This window comes from Culex quinquefasciatus, chromosome 2, assembly GCF_015732765.1.
Source record: "Culex quinquefasciatus strain JHB chromosome 2, VPISU_Cqui_1.0_pri_paternal, whole genome shotgun sequence".
NCBI lineage: Eukaryota > Metazoa > Arthropoda > Insecta > Diptera > Culicidae > Culex > Culex quinquefasciatus.
Genome location: NC_051862.1, coordinates 115323162 through 115343918, shown reverse-complemented (window position 1 = coordinate 115343918; position 20757 = coordinate 115323162). Strand labels below are relative to the sequence as shown.

General features: G+C 41.6%; 3 protein-coding genes and 1 long non-coding RNA gene across 4 annotated transcripts; 1 reads left to right on the top strand and 3 right to left on the bottom strand.

The window, feature by feature from the left end:
* Positions 1–1792: 1792 nt before the first annotated feature.
* Positions 1793–2353, bottom strand: LOC119766277 (secreted RxLR effector protein 161-like). Its single transcript, XM_038250723.1, has one exon. The coding sequence runs from the start codon at positions 2351–2353 to the stop codon at positions 1793–1795; it is 561 nt and encodes a 186-aa protein (XP_038106651.1).
* An 8983-nt stretch (positions 2354–11336) lies between these two features.
* LOC119767273 lies at positions 11337–11951 on the bottom strand. The gene is made up of 2 exons (XR_005277427.1): positions 11584–11951; positions 11337–11524 (listed from the first exon to the last, which is right to left on the bottom strand). It is a non-coding gene; the product is annotated as an uncharacterized LOC119767273 (long non-coding RNA).
* A 2191-nt stretch (positions 11952–14142) lies between these two features.
* LOC6041417 (cytoplasmic phosphatidylinositol transfer protein 1) lies at positions 14143–17003 on the top strand. Its single transcript, XM_038257513.1, has 9 exons — positions 14143–14302; positions 14365–14402; positions 14476–14524; positions 14601–14662; positions 15983–16071; positions 16162–16169; positions 16247–16318; positions 16383–16634; positions 16699–17003. Exons 1-9 carry the CDS (start codon positions 14255–14257, stop codon positions 16882–16884), a joined length of 804 nt encoding a protein of 267 aa, XP_038113441.1. The 5' UTR covers positions 14143–14254; the 3' UTR covers positions 16885–17003.
* Positions 17004–17570: 567 nt separating this feature from the next.
* Positions 17571–18832, bottom strand: LOC6041418 (cleavage and polyadenylation specificity factor subunit 4). Its single transcript, XM_001850628.2, has 4 exons — positions 18559–18832; positions 17971–18497; positions 17757–17911; positions 17571–17693 (listed from the first exon to the last, which is right to left on the bottom strand). Exons 1-4 carry the CDS (start codon positions 18659–18661, stop codon positions 17603–17605), a joined length of 876 nt encoding a protein of 291 aa, XP_001850680.1. The 5' UTR covers positions 18662–18832; the 3' UTR covers positions 17571–17602.
* Positions 18833–20757: the final 1925 nt, after the last annotated feature.

Below are 20757 nucleotides of genomic sequence, written 5' to 3'. Positions count from 1 at the left end.
AAAAAAAAACTTCAACGCTGATTTGATTTGATAATTGTAAAATTAAATTATAAAGTTTTTCTTTCTTATTTAAAATTCTAGCATTCCAGAACTTAAGAATGCAAGAATTTGAAAATTCTAAATTTATTTTATTTCTTGATATTGTGCAAATTGTTAAAATTCTCAAATTTCTTGAATTTAAAATTCCCTAATTCCTAAATACTAAAATTCTTCAATTCTTAAATACAAAAAAATCTAACATTATAAAGTTCTTAAATTCCTAAAACGTTAGTTGAACGAGTCGGTATTTTGAATTTGAAAATTCTAAACATTATAAGTGCTAAAATTCCAAAATTGTAAATTCAAAAAATGTTAAAATTCAAATAATTTTTATTTTTAAATAAAAAATACAAATTCCAAAAATTAAAAATGAAAAAACTACAAAGTGCAAAAATTATACAACATTGAAAAAAATACAAAGTATTTTTTTTTAAGTTTTAAAAATGTTATAGTTTATAATTTTTTTTAATATTTTAAACTTTAAAAAATCTTTTAAAAGATCTAAAAATTCTTAAATTTAAAAATTTTAAATTGGAAACAATCTACAATCTATGATTTTTTTAAAATTGTTAAGGATTTTACAATTTTTAAAAAAAATGGTCTATGGAAAACAGGAGTTATAAAAATATCACAAATTGAAATAAATGATTTTGGTATGTACTCTAAAATTTTGAAACTCAGAAAATTTGAATTTTAGAATTTTAAAATTTTAAAATTTTAGAACTTTAGAATTTTAGAATTTTTGAATTTTATGATGATGGTGATTTGATTGATGAGATTGGGTCATACAAAAATGCTGAAATTTTTAAACGTTTGATCATTAATTTTTTTAAGCATTCTCAAATTTCGTACAATTTTTAAATAATAATTATATTTTCGGATTTTAAAACTACCTGCAATAATTTGAGTTTTATATGTTTTTAAATTATCATTTTTTAGATGTCTTCATTTATAATTGTTTTTAAATATGTAAATTTTGGTATTTCTTGATTACTTTTTCAAAACAACCAACGCGCCATGGGTTTCCTATGTACATAGGATTTAATTTATAAATTCTTGCCAATTGTTGACTGATGATATATTTTTTCAGGCAACAAACATATTCCAATCTGATCCTGCCGGAAACGTGTCGTAGAACCCACGGAAGCAGCCACGTTTTCTCGGACTCGTACTCCGAGTCCATTGTCTCGTACTCCGAGTCCGTTGTCTCGTACTCCGGTAAACATCAATCCGTCGGAGATCCAAGATTGGCGTCGCATCCGGGTTTTGATCAGATCGTCGAGGAGCAAAAGTCAAACACGACAAAGATGCTGCCACGGCCGCCTCAGAAGAACACCAACATCCAAGCCGGAAGCTGCGGTCAAGGCAAATCCCGAAGGAAGCCAAGTTGGAGAAGAATCAGCAAAACGCAAGTGAAATTAGGTGAACAAGTGAATATTTTTTGTAAATTTTTGACAGCTTGAATAAAAAAAAATCAATAAAAACAAAACAAACAGTTTTTCAACTGCAACATAGCCTAAAAAACCGAAATGACAGCACACGACAATAGCACGACATTCTAAATAACAAAACTGTGCGACGTCGGTCGAATGTCGTACGACAATGTCGTACAATTTCGATCATCGATCGCACGACAAATACGACATTTTGGTGCAAAAACGTATGACATTCGTGCGAAAGTCGCACGACATTGTCGTGCGACGTCGTTCGATTGCACGGACGACAAACGACGGACGTCTGACGGACTTTTCAGTCAGGGAGGTTGGCGACGGCTCGCCCACGTGATACTTCCTCCTCCGTACTGGAACAACATCCCGGACGTCGATCGACGGCTCTCGGCGTCTCCGGCCCAGTCAGCGTCAGAGAAACCGACAAGGTCCTGGTTCTTGTCCCCGCCGAGTTGTAGTCGATAGTCCTGGGTTCCTTGCAAATATCGTAGCACTCGCTTCGCGGCAGTCCAGTCGCACTCGCGGGGTGCGCTGAATCGCCGTCCGAGAATCGCCGCCGCAGCAGCAATATCCGGTCTGGCAACAACGGCCAAGTAGAGCAGACCTCCGACGAGGCTACGATACTTCGTCGAATCCGTGAATTCCTCTCCAGCTTCCTCCACCTTCAGGTAGGCCGGATCCATTGGCGTCTTGGCAGCCTTGCACTGCTCCATGCCGAAATCCTTGAGCAGCTTGTTGGTGTAGTTCTTCAGACTCAGCTTGTACACGTCGGATTCGCGCTTCACCTCGACTCCAAGGAAATGACGAACCTCGCCGAGATCAGTCAGCTCGAACTCCGTTTTCAGTCCAGTACAAGTCTCCGCCATCTTCCGTTCGTCCGTCGAGGCGATCAAAGATCATCGACGTACACCATCAGCAACACCTTGGCTTGTCCGCGATGGTTGACGTACAAGCAGGATCTGCTGCGGCCGCCTCGAAGCCAAGCTTCACGAGTACTCCATCCAAGCGCTTGTTCCAGCAGCGAGCCGACTGCCGCAATCCGTAGATACTGCGTTGAAGCCGGCACACGAGCTGCTCCTTCCCGGGTTCCTGGAATCCCGGCGGTTGGCGCATGTACACTTCTTCTTCGAGCGACCCATAAAGATAGGCGGTCTTTATGTCCAGATGTCGCACGGTCATTCCATGCTTCAGCGCCACCGTGAGGAACGTTCGGAAGGTTGCTTGACGTGTGACAGGTGCGAACACGTCCTCCACGTCCACTCCAGATTGCTGCGCATAGCCCTGCGCGACAAGTCTGGCTTTGAACTTTACGATCTGGTTGTTCTCGTCTCGCTTCACTTTGTAGATCCACTTCGACCCGATCGCTTTCCGTCCTTCCGGTAGCTGAACCAGCTTCCACGTTCCGTTTTGCTGGTGTGACTCAAGTTCGTCCAGCATCGCCGTCCGCCAAACGGGCTCCTTCAGCGCTTCCTTGTGATCGACGGGTTCCTCCACAGCGCACGCCGCGATACCGACAGCGTTTTCCAGCTCGAAGTCATCCAGGTAACGCGGCCGAGTACCAAGATTCGATCTTGTCGACCGACGAGGGCTTGCGTTTGGGGTGCTTTCTGCCTCTTGGAACTCTTCGTCGTCACTTTCGCTGATCTGGCCGCCAGCGACATCGTCACCAGCCGTGTCCTCTTCGTTGGTGTCCTCTTCTTTGAGCTCCTCCTTCTTGACGACGAACGGCTTCAGCTGAATCTCCTCATCTGGGTTCTCCGTTGACCACTCCACCGTTGACGTGCCGTTGCCCAGCTCGAGGAATCTGGCATCACGGCTAACGGTGATCTTGTCCGTCTCCACGTCGACGAAACGATACGCTTTTGTTCGAATGCGTACCCGACGAACACCAGCTTTCTTGCCTTACTGTCCAGCTTGCCACGATTGACACCCGGGACATGAACGTACGCTTCGCTGCCGAACACCCGAAGATGTTTCAAGTCGGGCTTTCGTCCCCACCAGAGCTCGTAAGGGGTGCCTTGGATCGATCTGGACGGCGTTCTGTTCTGCAGGTACGCGGCCGTGAGCATGGCCTCACCCCAGAACCGCATGTCCAGCACAGCGTCGTTCAGCATACAGGTGGCCATTTCCGTCAACGATCTGTTCTTTCGTTCAGCGACGCCGTTCGACTGCGGGGAATGCGCGGTGGTAAACTGAGGCTTGATCCCTTCCGCCTTGTAGAAGGTGCGGAGTTCACGGTTGTCGTACTCTCCCCCTCCATCCGACCTCACCACCCGCGGCTTGCGGCCAAACAGGTTCTCCACCCAACGGACGTACTCTTTGATCCGATCGGCCGCCTCCGACTTCTGCTTCAGGAGGTAGATGACTGTGTAGCGGCTGTAGTCGTCAATCATCGTCATCACGTACCGATTACCGCTTGGCGTAACGGTTCTCATCGGTCCCCACAGGTCGGTGTGGACGATGTCCAGCACCTTCGACGACTTCCGGTCGATGACCGGTGGAAACGGAAGCCGAGCAGACTTCCCCTCCATACAGCACTCACACGCCAGTCTCAGACCGCAGTCCGTTACCTTCATCCCCGTGGCCAGCTCGTCCTTGACAAGCCGCTCCGCCGCTGCCCAGTCGCGATGACCGAGCCGTCGGTGCCACTGGTGCTGGCAGTCTACTTTGTGCCGACGTTCGGCGGCCACCATCGATTCCTCCTCCGCTTGGCGCAGGTAGTAGAGCCCTCCGTGGCGTCCACCCGTGGCGATCACTTTACTGTCACTCACTACCGAACAGCTCACCTTGTCGAACACTACACTGTAGTCTTTGTTGGCCAGTTTCCCGACCGAGATCAGGTTCGTGGACAGTCCCGGCACGTACTTCACTTCTTGGACATCGAGTTTCACTTTTCTTCCTTCACCGTCGATGCCAAACACTGTTCCGCTGCCCTCTCCCTGGATCTCCGTCTTCTTACCGTCCGCCAGCGTGATATTGCCACCGGCGAACTCACGCAGCGACTCGAAGAACTCCCGGTCGTTGGTCATGTGAGCGCTGGCACCACTGTCGATCACCCAGCAGGCAGTTTGCTTCCCTCCGACAGTGAACGCGACGCCCCGCGCATCGTTTTGCGCGGCCTTCGCCTTCGCGCCTCCACCACCGTCCGGCTTGGACGAACTTCCACCCTTCTTCTGGTCTCCACCGAGCTTCGGGCAGTTCCCCTTGAAGTGTCCAAGCTGTCCACAGTTGAAACACTTCGGCGGATTCTTCCGGTTCTTGCTTTCAGCAGTCCGCATCGCTTTCTCCACCTGGCGAGAACCTCCCTTCCGTTCCTGCTGCCGGCTGTACTCATCTTCCAGCTTTGCCTTGACGATTTCAAGAGAAATGTCATCGTCCGCGAGGCAATCCAGCGCGGTCACGACCCCATCGTACGACGACGGGAGGCTTCGAAGCAGCATGCAAATCAGGGTGTCCGTGTCGAGCGACGTTCCGGCCGCTTCCAGCCGGTCGAAGAGAACCTCGAACTCGCGCAGATGCGCCACAAGGTCGCCGCCATCCGGGAGAATGAGCGCACACATTTTCTTCAGCAGCGAAACACGGACGGAGCGCGTCGCCTGTTCGTGGTGGGCCTTGAGAGCCCCGAAGATGTCCCGCGCGTGAACCTTGCCCTTAATATGCCGCAGCTGGCTGTCCTCCAACGCAACGATCAGATGACCTCGCGCCTTCCGGTCCTTCCGGGTCCAGACAGCATCCTGTTGCTCCGCTGCGGGGACTTCTTCCTCGATCACGTCCCACAGCTCCTCCGTATCCAGCAGCGCCTCCATCCGCAGCTTCCACGTGGACCAGTTGGCCTCGTTCAACCGGGTGATTCCGGTCTTCGGATCGGCCATCTTTACAAGCACTTTTCACTTGCACTTTTGTCTTTTGTTTTCGCGCACTTTCCAACCCGATTCCAACCTCACTTTTTCCCGTGCACCGCGCGCCACGCGGAGCACCAGCGAGTACCCGTGGAATCGTCCTCTTTCACCAAAACTCGTCCACTTCTGGGACCATCACCTGACGGACTTTTGTCCGGAGTGCACAGCGGATTACCGCGACGAGACGAGAATCGGCGAAAGGAAAAACACTCGCGTTTAAGTTTTACAAAAGAACGTTTTATTCTGCGAGAAAATATCGAACCGCACGCGACAACGTTTTGGGCGGGAATGACGCGTCACTACGCGTGTAAACGCCGAGGCAACTCAACTGAAGGTTGGTGCAGAAAACGGCGGGCCAAGGAGGAGGCATAAAGGTGAACACTGTTACTTTCAACAGAAACAGCATCTGAGAATTTCTGTCTGCAAGGAAACCAGTATTTGAAAATAAATATTTTTAAATAAAATAAAAGCACTACCTTGACCGCCCATTGTTACTACAATCTGTAATTGTTACCAAGCACAAAAAAAAAAAACGGTAGTGGGCCGGCTTAAATTTACAACTCGCGCCAGTCAAGAAAAACACTGCCATTTTGGATTCCAATTTAAAAATTTTGACACAAGAATTTTCCCCGAAACCATGTTTGCTGCGATTTGTTTGGCGGGTTTTAAGAATCATGTATGTCATGTATGTGTATGAAAACCGTGTAGAGAGTCTAACCTCTTGGCTGCTGGTCTACAACCGAAAACTTATTAAATACAATAGAGTTATCTACGTGCGCATGTATTGCGTGTACGTACACAAAAAAAGTGAGGTTAAATTTTGTACCGTCCAGCAAAACAAATGGCGTGCTAGTGTGCGTGAGAGCGGGCTTAGATAACTCTATGCGACGCAAGGCTGTATATCAAAGGTACTCGTCATCTTGCTTTGCATTAGTGTGAGTGCATGACTCCGTGCCACTAAAACCAAAACAATAACAAAATAACAATGGACCGTGCCAGGAAAACCAAAACATAAACAATGTCAGTGTCAGTGGAGTGAGAGAGTCAGAGATAGCGATTTTGACAACCGCACTACTACACACTCAATCGCGAGTACCTTAGGTAGAAAGCCATGTATGCGACGGGCCCACAGCTTGACTGTGAACGTCACATGCGTCACTCAGCATTGGCAGTAGCACCGGTACAGGGATAGCGCAATCTTATATCCCACCGAAAGTTTAACTTCATGTAGCACTTTTAATTTCTCGGGTGAGTTTTCAAAAAGCCGTAGGAGGCATTGGTAAACAAAGCCCTTTTTGCATTGGTATTCGACCTACTTACGATAAACCAATTTCAAAAATGCTTGAGATTGTTCATCTACACGTATTTCAAGTGCCCTAAACTAAAAACAAATGAAATATTGCTGCAATTTGAAGAAAAACGAAAATTAGTGTCGGAGGTCACGGTCTCGATAGTATTTTTGGAGCTTTAAACGAGCATCAAACTCACCATATGACGATGATGGGTATTTGATTAGAAAGGGTATATTGTTCGTTTCTCTCGAAGGTACACGCCGCGCGGCATTTCAGAATGTGCCGCAGACACTGTTGCCAGCGATTTTCTGCACTTTTGGTGCAATAAAAAACATACCCGCAAGAATGCCATGCAATTCGAACAAGAATATCAACAAAAACAAAACGCGCAGTATGGGATTTGACAGCGCGCATTTGCTGAAAGTGCGGCGCGTCGTTTCGAGGCTGGTATGCCGCGTGTCTTTTTCGGGAATACGCGCAATATTTCATCCACACTGAAAGACCGCCCATGGTAAAAACAAACGCAAAATTATTGTCATAATTGGAATGATTGATTGTAGTATTTTTAACTAGTAAATGTTTGGTTTTGACAAAAATGTCTACAAAATTACCATGTGTTTGGTGTAAAATTATAGGTGGTACAAATTACCATGATTCGGTCATTACTACTATGGTTTCATTCATACGTCACATAGTAAAATTGACTGTGAATCATAGTTGCAACAATCGCAAAAAGTTGTCAGCAAAAAAACGTCGGTGGGCCATGCTGGTTTTAACCCTGAAATATGGTAGAATTTACCTCGAAAACGCAAGCTCTTTGTTCTCCACTTGGAGCTTGAAAATTCGTGCCTTTTGTTCTCTTACAAAGCATTCTTTTTGTGTCAAAGTCGTCCATATTGTCGAAGCGTCTTGTCTTGTTCGGGCGTGTTTTTTTGCGAAAATTTTTATTTCGGGGTCTTTACGACATGCAAAGTGAACAAAACGTGGAAATAATTGTGGACGACTTGTTGGCCGACCCAGATTTACTAGAAGGTTTTTTCCATGGCTAAGTGGACCGGTCATAAGTACGCATTGCGCAACAAGCTTGTGCAATGGCCGGAGAGCAAGATGGAAGAAGAACCGTGCACAAGTTCCGCTTCAGGCCAGAATCCGGAGTTTAAGCCAAAGCAGCACAATTTGACGTGGCCAGCAATCTGCGCAATCTGAATTCCGCAAAGGTTACTTTATAACGATCTCAAATGAATGCATCACTAATCTTAAGATCTACGAAATAAGAGATTTGTTAGTTTTAGGCGACAATTTGTATATTGTAGGACATGAGTGGCAGTTGGCTGGTTACGTTATTTATTTATTTATTCGTCAAACATACGTAGACTACATGATCGTTGCTTAGTTTCTAATTACAAGGGGGGAGCATCTATCTTTGATTGTAAAACTGTTTTTTCATGGTGGATTTTGTCATTGTGAAATCGATTATGTTATTATATTTGTTATAAGTTTCCATCATTCTATTCATGGGCCCGTGTTTAGCGTAGTCAGTTCTGTGAAAATGCAATGCGAATGGCTCACGTGCTCTCAATACGCGTGTGGGTTCATAGAAATTTAATGTTTGTAACAACTCTGGAGAATTAATTCGGTTTGCAATAAGATCATTTACGAACGAGAGAGAAGCGAATTCACGACGCTTTACAAGTGTTTCTAAGCTTATTAACATACAGCGTGCAATATACGAAGGAAGGGGAAACACTGTCCACCCCTAGGTCCACCCTAGTTTACGAAGAGCAAATAGTAAATATTGTTTTTGCACTGATTCAATACGGGTTTCATGTGTTTTGATGTGTGGACTCCACACGACGCTACAATATTCAAGAATAGAGCGAACATAAGCTATGAACAATGTTTTCAATGTATAGGGGTCCTTAAAGTTATAACTGAATCGTTTTATGAAGTTGAGCATATTAGTTGCTTTGAATACCATCGTGTTGTAATGTTCGATGAAAGTCATTTTAGAATCAAGTATGACTCCTAAATCTCTAACATTTGAACAGGTTTCAACTATCTGGTTGATCTGGTTAATCATTTTGCATCTTTTGAAGTGATTGACTCTTCCTTAAATTTTGAACTTTTAAATGTAGACGCAATAGACGGGCCTCCAATCCATGTTTACACGGTAGGAAGTAAACGTTTTGTTAGACCTAAGACATATTTTGTATGAAGTTATAAAATACACAAAAAGTTGACCTAAACAGTATTTAATAGTTCAATTCAATTCAATTCGGTTTTATTTGTGAATAATCCAAGTTACAATGAGTTCATTTAGGTATATAACAGAGTTTTGGTGTTCCTTTCAGCTGTGTTTTACATCGTAATTCAATCGAAAAATTATTACTTATAACTATGGAATTGACAAGAGTAAGAAAAAGTTTTCAAAAAACTTACAGAAAGTGCAATGGGAAAAGGATAGATAAAGAGAAAGCTTAAAACTAGATCACAGACAAAAATAATCAATTATAGATGTGCTTGATCATCAGCTCCCCGAGGGCCAGAAATTGCTCCGCCTTTTACGGCAGCTCCGAAACCGCGTCATCATCTCCCCCGCGAGAGCAAAGAACTCCGGCAGGGTAAAGAGATCTTCCCCGGTGACTCCTTGCTGGGCCGCATCGCCGCTACCGGCAGCGACCACGCTGGCAAACGAACGCCCCCATCCAGGAGGGATCGCTGGGTTGTCCGCTGGAACCGTAGGAGGAGGGTGGGCTTTCTTCTTCCTCTTTTCCTGCTCCTCGAGGTAGGCCTTGCGCGCGACGCATCCGCGGTAATTGCCGGTATGGTTGCCGTCACAGTTCGCGCACTTTACGCGCGGCTTGGTTTGTTCTGCCTTGTCCCCCAAGTCCGCCTTTCGTGGCAGTGCGCACGCCTCGGAGAGGTGTGATTCACCGCACTTCACGCAGCGGGGCCGGAGGTTGCAGTTCCGCGAGCCGTGGCCGAATTTCTGGCAACGGTGGCATTGCGCTACGTCCGTCGGGTTTTGGAGTAAAACCGCCAGTTTACCCAAAACCGTCCAACGTCTTAGTCCGCCGCAGGTCTTGGATCTTGACGGTGCCGCGGTCGAAGTACAACAGGTACAGAGTGTGCACACCCGTGACCGTTGTCTTGCGCGAGAGCACTTTAATCTCCCGCGGTTTTATTCCGGCGTTCGAGAGGTGTCGCTTCAGGTCGGCGATCGGACGGTCTTGGTAACCCTGCAAGACGACCTTAACAGGGGACTTCTCTGGGTCGTATGTGTAGAAGTTGAAGTTGCTACGCTTCAGTTCTTCAAGCACCAGGTCGAAATCTTTTTTGCTCAGTGTAATCACTTGCACTGCCGACTTACCGATTTTCAGACAATATCCGAGGCCTTCCAGCAACTCGTCAACATCGTCCGCCAACGTGTCCAAAACAAAAATTGGAGGTGGTCTACGTTCCGCTGGAGAGTTGTTCTTTTTTGACGTCGGCACTTTTTTCCGTGCACGACCATCATCGTCGTCGTCGGTAGTGCTGCTACCGTCGGTGTTGTTGTTGTTGTTTTCTTCATCGTCGCTCAGCATCTGGAACTCGTTCCTGATGGGGATGTTGGCGGATGTTGATGTGCCACTGGTCGTGGCACCGGAGGTACCGGAACGGGTTCGCACTGGTGATCTCGGAACATATCCGGGATGTAGTAACTTTTGTCGATGCCTTTTGCGCTCACTCTCCCTGCGCGATGGCGGTCGACACGGCGTTGGTTTGTTTACCTTTTTGCACGGCCGGTAGACGAACTTCGCGGGTTTTCGAGGCCGCACTCGAACTGCCACGGCCACGGCCGGCCCTTGGCATGCTGCTGGAGCAAACTCGCGGCTAATCACGGTAAATTACGGCGAAAAATTTCGAAAAAAACGATGGAGCACTGAGCACTTGACTGCTGCTTGCACTCGTGCGTACACGGAGGTGGGGTATTTAATAAAAAATTGTATCGAATATACATTCATGTATACCTGTAGAAATAATAAAAAGAAATCAATCAAAATAACAAAAATGTCGTTTTCTTAAGCATGAACATTGTCAATTCTATAAGAAAAAAATACCAGTCTTCCCGAAACGTGCGCACGCCGTACACGCCGTACAAGTTTTCAGTGCAGATGAACCTCAAACACACCAGGCTGCCATGTTCGAGTTCTCCCCGCACGGCGCACTCAAGTTTACACGCGGTGTAAACACGGGGTGCACACCTCGGGTACAACGCCGTGCGAGCGAAGAGCGTGTAAAAAGACGAAAAAATGACTGCTTCTCACTCTCTCTGTGGCAAACACTCACGCAGAAAAATGTTTTGTAGAATCAGCCTGTACAAAGTTTGATTCAACAAAATATTTTGTTGAATATAATCAACGAAATTTTTGCATTGAATCAACTATCGAATTTTGTTGTTTCAAATCGGGACATTTTGTTATTTCAAAGCATTTTTTTGTTGAATCTACCCTAACTTTTGCAGAAGGAAATTTGACAGATAGTGCGATCAAATAAGATTTTTGTTGAAACAACGTCGGTTTTTTGTAGAATCGAATCAATGTTTTTTGTTTAAACAACTGAGTATTTTCTCAATTTTCTGTAATTCTTTCTTTTGAATCAATAAATAAAAAATGCACTTCATTCTTAAAATTTTATTGAAGATCTCAAATATTTTAATCTGCTCTTGAACAATCTGTTTCGCTGCCCTCAACCGCACCTGGTGTTGCTGACAACTCAGCCGATAAGTTTGCTAAGTTGCCTTTCCGCGCTGGGCGGCCATGTTGTCACTGGCTTCCAGGTAGATCCTAAGGTTTTCCACAGAGGTCTGCAAGGGTGGGAAAACGTTAAAAAAGGACATTTGAGATAAAATGATAAGGTACTTACGAAGCTTGTTTCGTTGAAGGCTAATATTTTAGGGATTTCCATTCGATCGGCTAAACTGAGTTGGTTTTCCGCCTTGCAACTTCTGGTCGAGGCAGCTTCCGCTTCTTAATTGTTTAGTCCTGGTTGCTTATGGCATTAAAATCACCCCGAATCTCGAGCACTACCTTTCCGAATCTCGCGAATCATTGCTCATGGCAAAAGAACAAGCCACGGATAGAATCAAATGTATGGCCTCGCCGCACGGAACGAAAACAAAATTTACCTCGGAGCTTGATCTTCCGCCTACTGAGGAAAAACTTTACATTTTGACAGATAGCGGGCACGTGTGAACAACAACAATTTTTGATTACAACCAAAAGACACAGCAAAGTTGAATCTACGCCGTTCTGGGTAGAATCAAAGCACGGTGGGTAAGAAAGGGATTATTATGCAACTTGCATGCACCTCGGAAATTCCTTCTGGAGGTTGATGGGGGGACTATTCTGAGTCAGAAAAATCAATTCCCAAAATATTCTGTCGGTGAAAACTGGTTTTATCTCGATTTGAAGTTAAAAAACCTAATATATCACCTAAAACCTCAAAAATACGTCTAAAATCACGGTCTAACTCTGGACAAAGATGCACATTTTTATCAAGATATCAATTCTTAGTTCCCAAAATATATTCCTGACATAGTACACCTCAAATCGATCCATTACTTGAGTCCCAGCGTCATCAGGAGGTGTAAAATAGTGAAATTTCTAAAACAATATTTTCAATTTGCTCTTGTAAATAAACTGTCATGTCTGAATTCAAAAATTAATGTTGTAGCATTGTTGCAAACAAAATGAAGAACAATTTTGCAGAAAAAAGAATGAAATTTTATCCATTTTCAGTTAATTCAATATTATCTATACCAAAACATGCGCAAGGATCTGTCCTACACGCCAATGATGTTGAAAATAAACGCTTCAGTGACCAGAATGACTAAAAAATCTACATTTTTGATAAAACAAGATATTTACGGGATGAATCTTATTAAAAATTCAAGCGCAAAAAGCAGGCTCCTGTTGAGTTCAATCAAGCACATATTTGGGATTTCAGCTCAGTATGCCCTCCGTAACAAGCCCCAGAATGACCGCCAAAATGTAATTTTTGTTACATCCTACTGAGTATGATCGCAGTAGCTGTCAATAACAAAAATGAGTTAAATATCGAGAATTTTGAAAATTGGCAGCAATTTTCCCACTAAAATAGACATAACTTAACTGAAAATGGATAAAATTTCATTCTTTTTTCTGCAAAATTGTTCTTCATTTTGTTTGCAACAATGCTACAACATTAATTTTTGAATTCAGACATGACAGTTTATTTACCAGAGCAAATTGAAAATATTGTTTTAGAAATATCACTATTTTACACCTCCTGATGACGCTGGGACTCAAGTAATGGATCGATTTGAGGTGTACTATGTCAGGAATATATTTTGGGAACTAAGAATTGATATCTTGATAAAAATGTGCATCTTTGTCCAGAGTTAGACCGTGATTTTAGACGTATTTTTGAGGTTTTAGGTGATATATTAGGTTTTTTAACTTCAAATCGAGATAAAACCAGTTTTCACCGACAGAATATTTTGGGAATTGATTTTTCTGACTCAGAATAGTCCCCCCATCAACCTCCAGAAGGAATTTCCGAGGTGCATGCAAGTTGCATAATAATCCCCTTCTTACCCACCGTGCAAAGCAATAATTTTGTTGGTATTCCTCAAAGAGTTTGACAAAATAAAGCAAGTTAATTCAACTCAAAATATTGAGTTGTTTCAATTGATTTTCAGGGTTATTTCCACAAAAAATCGTTACATAAAAATAACCAAATATTTTTTTGATTCAAATAGGCTTGATTTTTCTGCGTGCTGTAGTGTGATTGCAGCGGAGAATGAAACACCACTTTACAGCAGAGGGAGCGTGAGGGAACTATTTTTGTCTCTTTTCTGCGTCGTCGGCTTGCACGGGGTTTGTACCCGGGGTGCAAGGTTCGGTTTAAACTTGAGGTTCGTGTACGGGTACAGCCTATACACGGCAGAGTTTAGGTTTGCTTGTACGCGTGCACACGCGGTGCTGGTGTTTGATCGAGTACAGAAAACAGAGAACGCGGTTGAATGCGGTGCACGGGGATCACTGAAAAATACCACACATAAAATAAATACTACCTGTCTTCTTCTTAAGTTAAACATAGAATTGTAGTCAATTTAAAAATTAAAAATGTCAAATTTAATACATGCTTCGTTCAATTTTACTATGCATTTCACGCCAGACTGCATAGTAAAAATGAAAGAAAAATAGTTATAATAAGCACATAATATTTTTAGCAAAAAAACGTCGGTGGTCCATGTTTATTTTTACCCTACAATATGGTAGAAATTACCATGGTCGGTCTTTCAGTGCACATATCACAAAATAAATAACAAATAAAACAAAAAGTAGGTACAAAAATCAACGATCACGGGATAGATATTTTTTCAAAAAAGTGAGCGAATCATAAACTTATGACTTATTTTTTCTAAACGTGTACTCAAACACTTTTTTTTATCTAAATGCCTACAAGTCGCAGGTAACGTGTAGTGTTATCAACATTGTGTTCGGAAAAAAAAAACTTTCGCATTTTTCAATAAATTTAAATTAAGTAAACCATGCTTACCAAAGAGTATCGAATTTGTATGCCATTGACGGTAGAAGAGGTAAGTAGGACGCTTAAATTGGTTGGGGATTTGCAGATATAATCACCTTCATTGATTTTCAGTACAAAATAGGCCAACTTTATATGATAGCACGCCATAGGTAAGAAGATTTTTTTAATTTTACAACATTTAATGAAAAACAAAAAATAATAGTTTTTCCTTGCATATTGCAGTCTGGAGCAATCCGATGCAGGAAATGGAGTCGAAGTGGTCGAAAATAAGGAATGTGTACCAGATTGTCTAGTTTCAATGAATCGGTCAGTCAATTTAAACATTTTATTTTCAATTTCATCTGTAGGAGTGTGAGGACCCGGAGCATGGTAAGGGTCAGTACACCGAGAAAAGGATTCATCTATCCAGGTGAGAAACTTCAGTATTTCATCAACGACTTTTGAATGATCATTTTCTATTGCACTATATCTAAGCTTAACATTTAAGTAACATTAATCATTTTGTGGCATTCCAACCAAAAGTCCATTATTTCTCTGTTATTCCCTGGGCCTTGTCAAGTCAAGGGGCATGATTTGATCCTAGTGCATTAGTTAAAATTTGGGTATAAATTCTTTTTTATAAGCACTATGGACACCACTTCATGCTACGAGAACTCGCTTTGCCGCAGCCCCAGGGCTTAAGCGTTGACCGATAAGCTGTCTTCGTGAACTAGGTAGTTCTCCGATAGTGAAAATATCACAATTGCACAAGACACCGCTGCTTCTGTGACTTTTTCACTATCACAATGTGGGATTTAGGTCGGGACTTCAGGATAGTACAATTGATTTGTTGCTTAGCATTAGCATTTAAAATAGATCTGTATCCTTCCCAAATCTTTTTGATGTTAAATTTAGTTGCAATTATTAAGTTTGAGTAATGCTGTCAATAAACTTTGATTGATGTAGAATACTAGGCATTCTTTTATGTCAAATTGTCCATAGAGTCTCGATCAATCAATAATGTAATGATATCGGACAAAATTCGTTGATCTGTTGAACTAACGGTTTTCGGATTATGGTTGTATCGACCATTGTTGCGAATCGAGGAACTACGGATCTTTTGACGTAAATGGTCATTTCTTTTTCAAATCGCGATTCTGTCCTATTTGTATATCAGTTCATAAATTTTTATTGTTTTTGATAAAAGTAGTACTACAACAGTTAAAGGAACGTTTACTTTTGAACATTAAGTTTAGAGGATTTTAGATTAAAGTTTAGATTTTCAATTTAAAACAGTTAGCAAATGAATATTTGGACTTAAATGAATAATTGAACATTTTGGACTTATGAATAACACTCAACTGTGCATTTATTCTAGAGTCAGATCCATACAGCGTCAGTGTTTATTTGGTCGAAGTGTACTAATTCATTGGCAGATCTGATTCTAGTTGTAATGTACGACAAGACTACTGACGGACGTGACAGGACGAGGGCCCAGTTTAGAGGTTTCAACATCAACGATGTGCGGCTGGACCACCCTCCCAAAAAAAAAAAAAAAAAAAAATTAATCATTTTGTGGCATTCCAACCAAAAGTCCATTATTTCTCTGTTATTTAAGCCTTAAACTTAAAACGCTATGCCTAAAATTGACACAGTCAATTAAATAAATCGTGTTAAGAGTTGTTATCATTTTAAGATAAGATAAAAGTAGTCGTGAACATTCTTTGGTTCTATTCTATCTCATTGCAAGTCGTTTGCCCTACTGGATTCAGGCTTTCTGTCCTAAAGTTTTCTACATTGTTGAAAGAGGATGGAATTACTATCCGTTCACTATTACTGGTGCGTATAGAAACAAGTTTTGCTCATCGTGTTCTCACTAATTTATTCGTATACTTTCATGAACATGCTTATGGGACATACGAATTGCAGAGTATACTGTAAGTTTAATGTTTCACTTATTGGACACTTTACTAAACCAATTTCTCCACATCCACCTTCTCTTCAACCTTCCTAGTGTTCCTTTATACCAAAGCTGCATATAACTATTCTTACAAAATTTGAGGACAACGCAGGGACTTCAGAAAATGTAAGTTAATTATAGTTATTCTGCTTTTTGCTCAACATTTTAAGGTTTTCTCACGGGATTTTAGTGTCTCAACGTACCTGAAGACAAATTGAGCGAACGGGCGGTCGATTTTGTGGACATTGCATTTGACGAGCTGAACCCAAAGCATTATAAAAAGGAGGAAGATCCTAAATTTTTCAAGTCCAACATCACTGGCCGTGGTCCCCTGGTAGAGGGGTGGATGCACGACACTCCAATTATGTGCTCGTACAAATTAGTGCAGGTTTCGTTCGAGGTTTGGGGACTTCAGACCAAAGTAGAGGACTTTATACAGCGTGTAAGTTTTGGCTAGATTCGAAATTATAAAAAAAAAAAAAACAAAATCTCAACGTTGATTGCAGTGCGTCCGGGACGTTTTATTGTTGGGCCACCGGCAGGCGTTTGCCTGGATCGACGAGTGGCACGGGATGACGATCAAAGATGTGCGGGATTACGAGCATCGCAAGCAACTGGAAGCTAACGATAAAGTTTTGACTGCGACCCAGGAACAACAGGCAGAGGAGAGCAAACAAGCATGTGTCGATTAAATCATCATCACTAGCAAATAATATTATGTTGCATAGTTTAAATGGGACGGAATGAGTTTCCATTTAATAAAGACCTGGAATAAACATAATTGTATCGCTTAACAATCCCATATCATACCGAATTCTTCCTGCAGCGTGGGAATGAAATTTGATAACATTTTGCTAAATCGTATCCATTTTCACTCTCATCCGACCGCATTGTAAATTTATTTCGATGACATTCACTGCCGTTCTACGGATAATTGTCCCATGTCAGTTTTTGACGATTTTGACTTTATGCCATTTTTAAGTTTAGTCTGATGTGTACTTTAAGAAAAACACATAAAATCTGGAACTTTGTTCGGAAACTCATCAAAAACAACACCAAGTCTGTTTGTCCCATCGTTGAACTTCTACGCATAATTGTCCAACCAAGTATTTTCTTACACGGAATCATTAGTTTTACTAAGCATTATGCCTTGTTTACCTGTTGTATAGCAAGAGAATCACAAATAAGGGTGATAAACTGCTAACTGGGGCGATTAGGGACACATAGGGCGAATAGGAACCCACGGGACAATTATGCGTAGAAACACAGAAATCGGTCGAAAAATTTCAATCGCGTTTTTCTCAGTTGCACTTTTTTGAACATGGGACAATTATGCGTAGAACGGCAGTTCACGTTGCTAAAGCAAAAAAAAAAAATCTAGTTTACAAGTATAACATTGTTTATTTTGCACTATTTCCTAACAGCATTGTTGGACAAAAATGCCAAATGTCCTTTCGTGCACTTGTTAGCGTAGTGTCCCTTGTTACCACATTTGAAGCAGCTGCAAATGAAGTTAATCAAATTTAGTACATATTTTATTTTATTCGTCATCCAAACAACGTACGTGATTTCCTCCAGCGGACGAGGAGATGGTTTCGGCGGCAACGGAGCGCCACCATCTTCCGCGTTCTGGTTCGAGTTGTCTTGATTCGGTCGATGTTTGAAGTAACCTAGCGTTCGATATCTCGCCTCTTCAATTCTCAGCGTTGCTTCACGTTGCTGCAAGTTTAGGAAAACGTTAATCGTATTTCTTATTTAAAAACACAACTAAATCTCACCTCTTGTGGCATCTTCGGACAATAGCAAGCCTTATGTCCCAGCTCTCCACAGTAGTGACAGGTTGGTGGTCGCTTCGGCATCTGGTCCTTGGTTTCCGGCGGCGGTGGAAGCTCAAACCGCGGATGCATAAACTTACAGGACGGTCCATCCGGGCAAAATCCGGCCAGATAAAAGTTGCACAACACCCGGCGCACGTGCCGATGCCGACAGTTGGGCCCGTGGCGACAAAAGCCACGGTCATACCAAGGGCAGTCTTTGATCTTGCTCTCCGGATCTATGTGCAGAAACGGACACTCTTTGTTGTGGCACGCGTTGAACCGCGAGTAAAAGTAACATTCCGGCATCTTGGTCATGTCGTACTCGTGCAGGAACTCGCACTGATCTCCCTTCTTACACAACGCGCGCAGCCAATGCTTGCAGACGATTGTGCGGTCGCCGCGGATATGCCGGAACGGACAACCGGCACCCTTCTCACACTCCGTACCGTCGGTTCCGTTGAAGAACAGACAAACGGCGGCGGTCGATTCTGAAAGATGAATAAATTAAAACACATTTCATGAGAACTATGCCAGGTCGGATTTACTTACTGTCCATTCCGGGGAACGGCAGCGGCAACGCGCCGAACTGCTCGTTAAGATCTTTCTCAATTTTAAACACGACATCATCTACGTTTGCTATGAGGAAATCCATTTTCGCTTAATGCTTTCCGGCAAGCCGACAATCACCTTATCCTTTACACCGTCGAATTAACAAACCGGGAATTTCAACGTCCCGTTTCGCTTGTACTTTTCAATAAACAATCCACAACCATGACACTTTGAGCTGGAGGGAGAAGCATCGGGTTTGACAGTTTAAAATTGACAGCTCATGGTAGACCTACACGTTTAAAAAGGTGCAGTGCACTGTAACTGAAAATCGCACTTTGTTGAGTTCGTTTTCGCACCTCATCCCCACACTGTAACTGAAAATCGCACTTTGCTGAGTTCGTTTTCGCACTTTTTCATACGATTTTTTCGTACGATGTAATCGCAGTCGAACTGAAAAAAGCGTATCAAAAAGTGCGAAAACGAACTCAGCAAAGTGCGATTTTTAGTTACAATGTAATGCTACAGGCATAACCAGCGCGGTTTAGTTACCCTCCAACTTCCCACCCTCCAGATATATTAAACGGATCTTTACCCTCCACCCTCCAAGTTTCCAAGCAACTTTTTCAAAACGGCGTATGTGTTTTTCGAATTAATACATACAACTTCATGAAAAGATACTCTTGACCAAAAAGTTTTATAGAGAGCTCTCCGTAGATATCACTCAATCAATCCTGGAGAGAAATCTCTTGCAACAACACCACCACCAACCGCCCTGTTCCGCTATCGATGGCTACCACTACCCACACTAGTAATGTTACATCAGCGATGGATAAATTAAAGTTTTTAATCAATGGGCTTTTGGGAGCGATTCAGATTAATAATTTGCATAATTTACCGTTTTTACTTTCAAACCAACAATTAATTAACAGATTAATCACATTTCGCTTTTCAACTAATGAATCATTCCTTTCTAAGATTTTTATTCATTTCAATCATTTTATGCATTTCAATAGTTTGAAGTATGTTCAGTTGGTTTTAAATATTACGAGTAATTTTTATATTTAAGGTATTTCAGGTAGGTTTTTAAAGTTTTCAAGGATTTAAAGTGCTTCAAGTATTTCAAATATTGTATGTATATCATGTATTCCAAGTTATTCAAATATTGTTTATCCAATTAGTTTTAGTTTTTCAAATAATTTAAATACTCTATTTTTTAAATTGTTTCAATTATTTCAAATTGATTTTAATTTTTTCAAGGATTTAAAGTGTAATAAGAACATCATGTGTTTCAAGAGCTTCAAGTATGTAAAGTATTTTGTGGATTTTAAGCATTGCAAGTATTTCAAGTTTTCAAAGTATTTCATGTATTTAAGTACCTATTTCAAATATTTCAAGATTTTCTAGGATTTAAAGTATTTCAGATTGATCTTAAATATTTCAAGAATTTGTAGTTTTTTTTATGTATTTTGAGTGTTTCAAACAAGATTCATGTTTGGAGTTTTTTTAAGTCCAATGAACAAAATTTTTTTTTTGTTTTTCTGAAACCACATTGCGTCAAAAACACTCTAAAGCCAAAAAATCAAAATTGGACCTTTATAAAAACAATAGAAGTAAATAAAAATATCAAATGTTTCTTTTAATTCTTGTTTATTAAATACTTTCATGCAATTCAAGTTATTTAATTACTTATAATATATTTTTTCAATTTTTTTAAATTTCTTTGAATATTTCAAATTGATTTTAAATATTTTAAGAATTTCGATTTTTATAAGTACATCAAACATTTCAAGAATTTCAAGTATTTCAAGTTTTGATTATAAGTAATTGAATTATTTCATTTTTTCCAAGTTTTCGAAGTAGGTATATACTTATATCAAGTGTTTGTATAATTTTAAGGATTTAAAGTATTGAGAGAACTGAATGTATTTCAAGAATGTATAGTATTTCAGATAGATCTTAGATTTTTCAAGAATTTGTAGTAATTTAGTATTTCGTCGTATTTCGAGTGTTTAAGCAAGTTTCAATTATCTGAAGGGTTTTAAGTACTTGAAGGGGTCTGGGGTTTTTTTCAAGTCCAGTAAGCAAAATTTAGTTTTTTTTTGTTGTTGTTTTTTTGTGTTTCTGAAACCGCAATGAGTTAGCGGTATTCAAAAACACAGGCAAAATATTGGCATGGACCTTCTAAAAAACTAAATACTT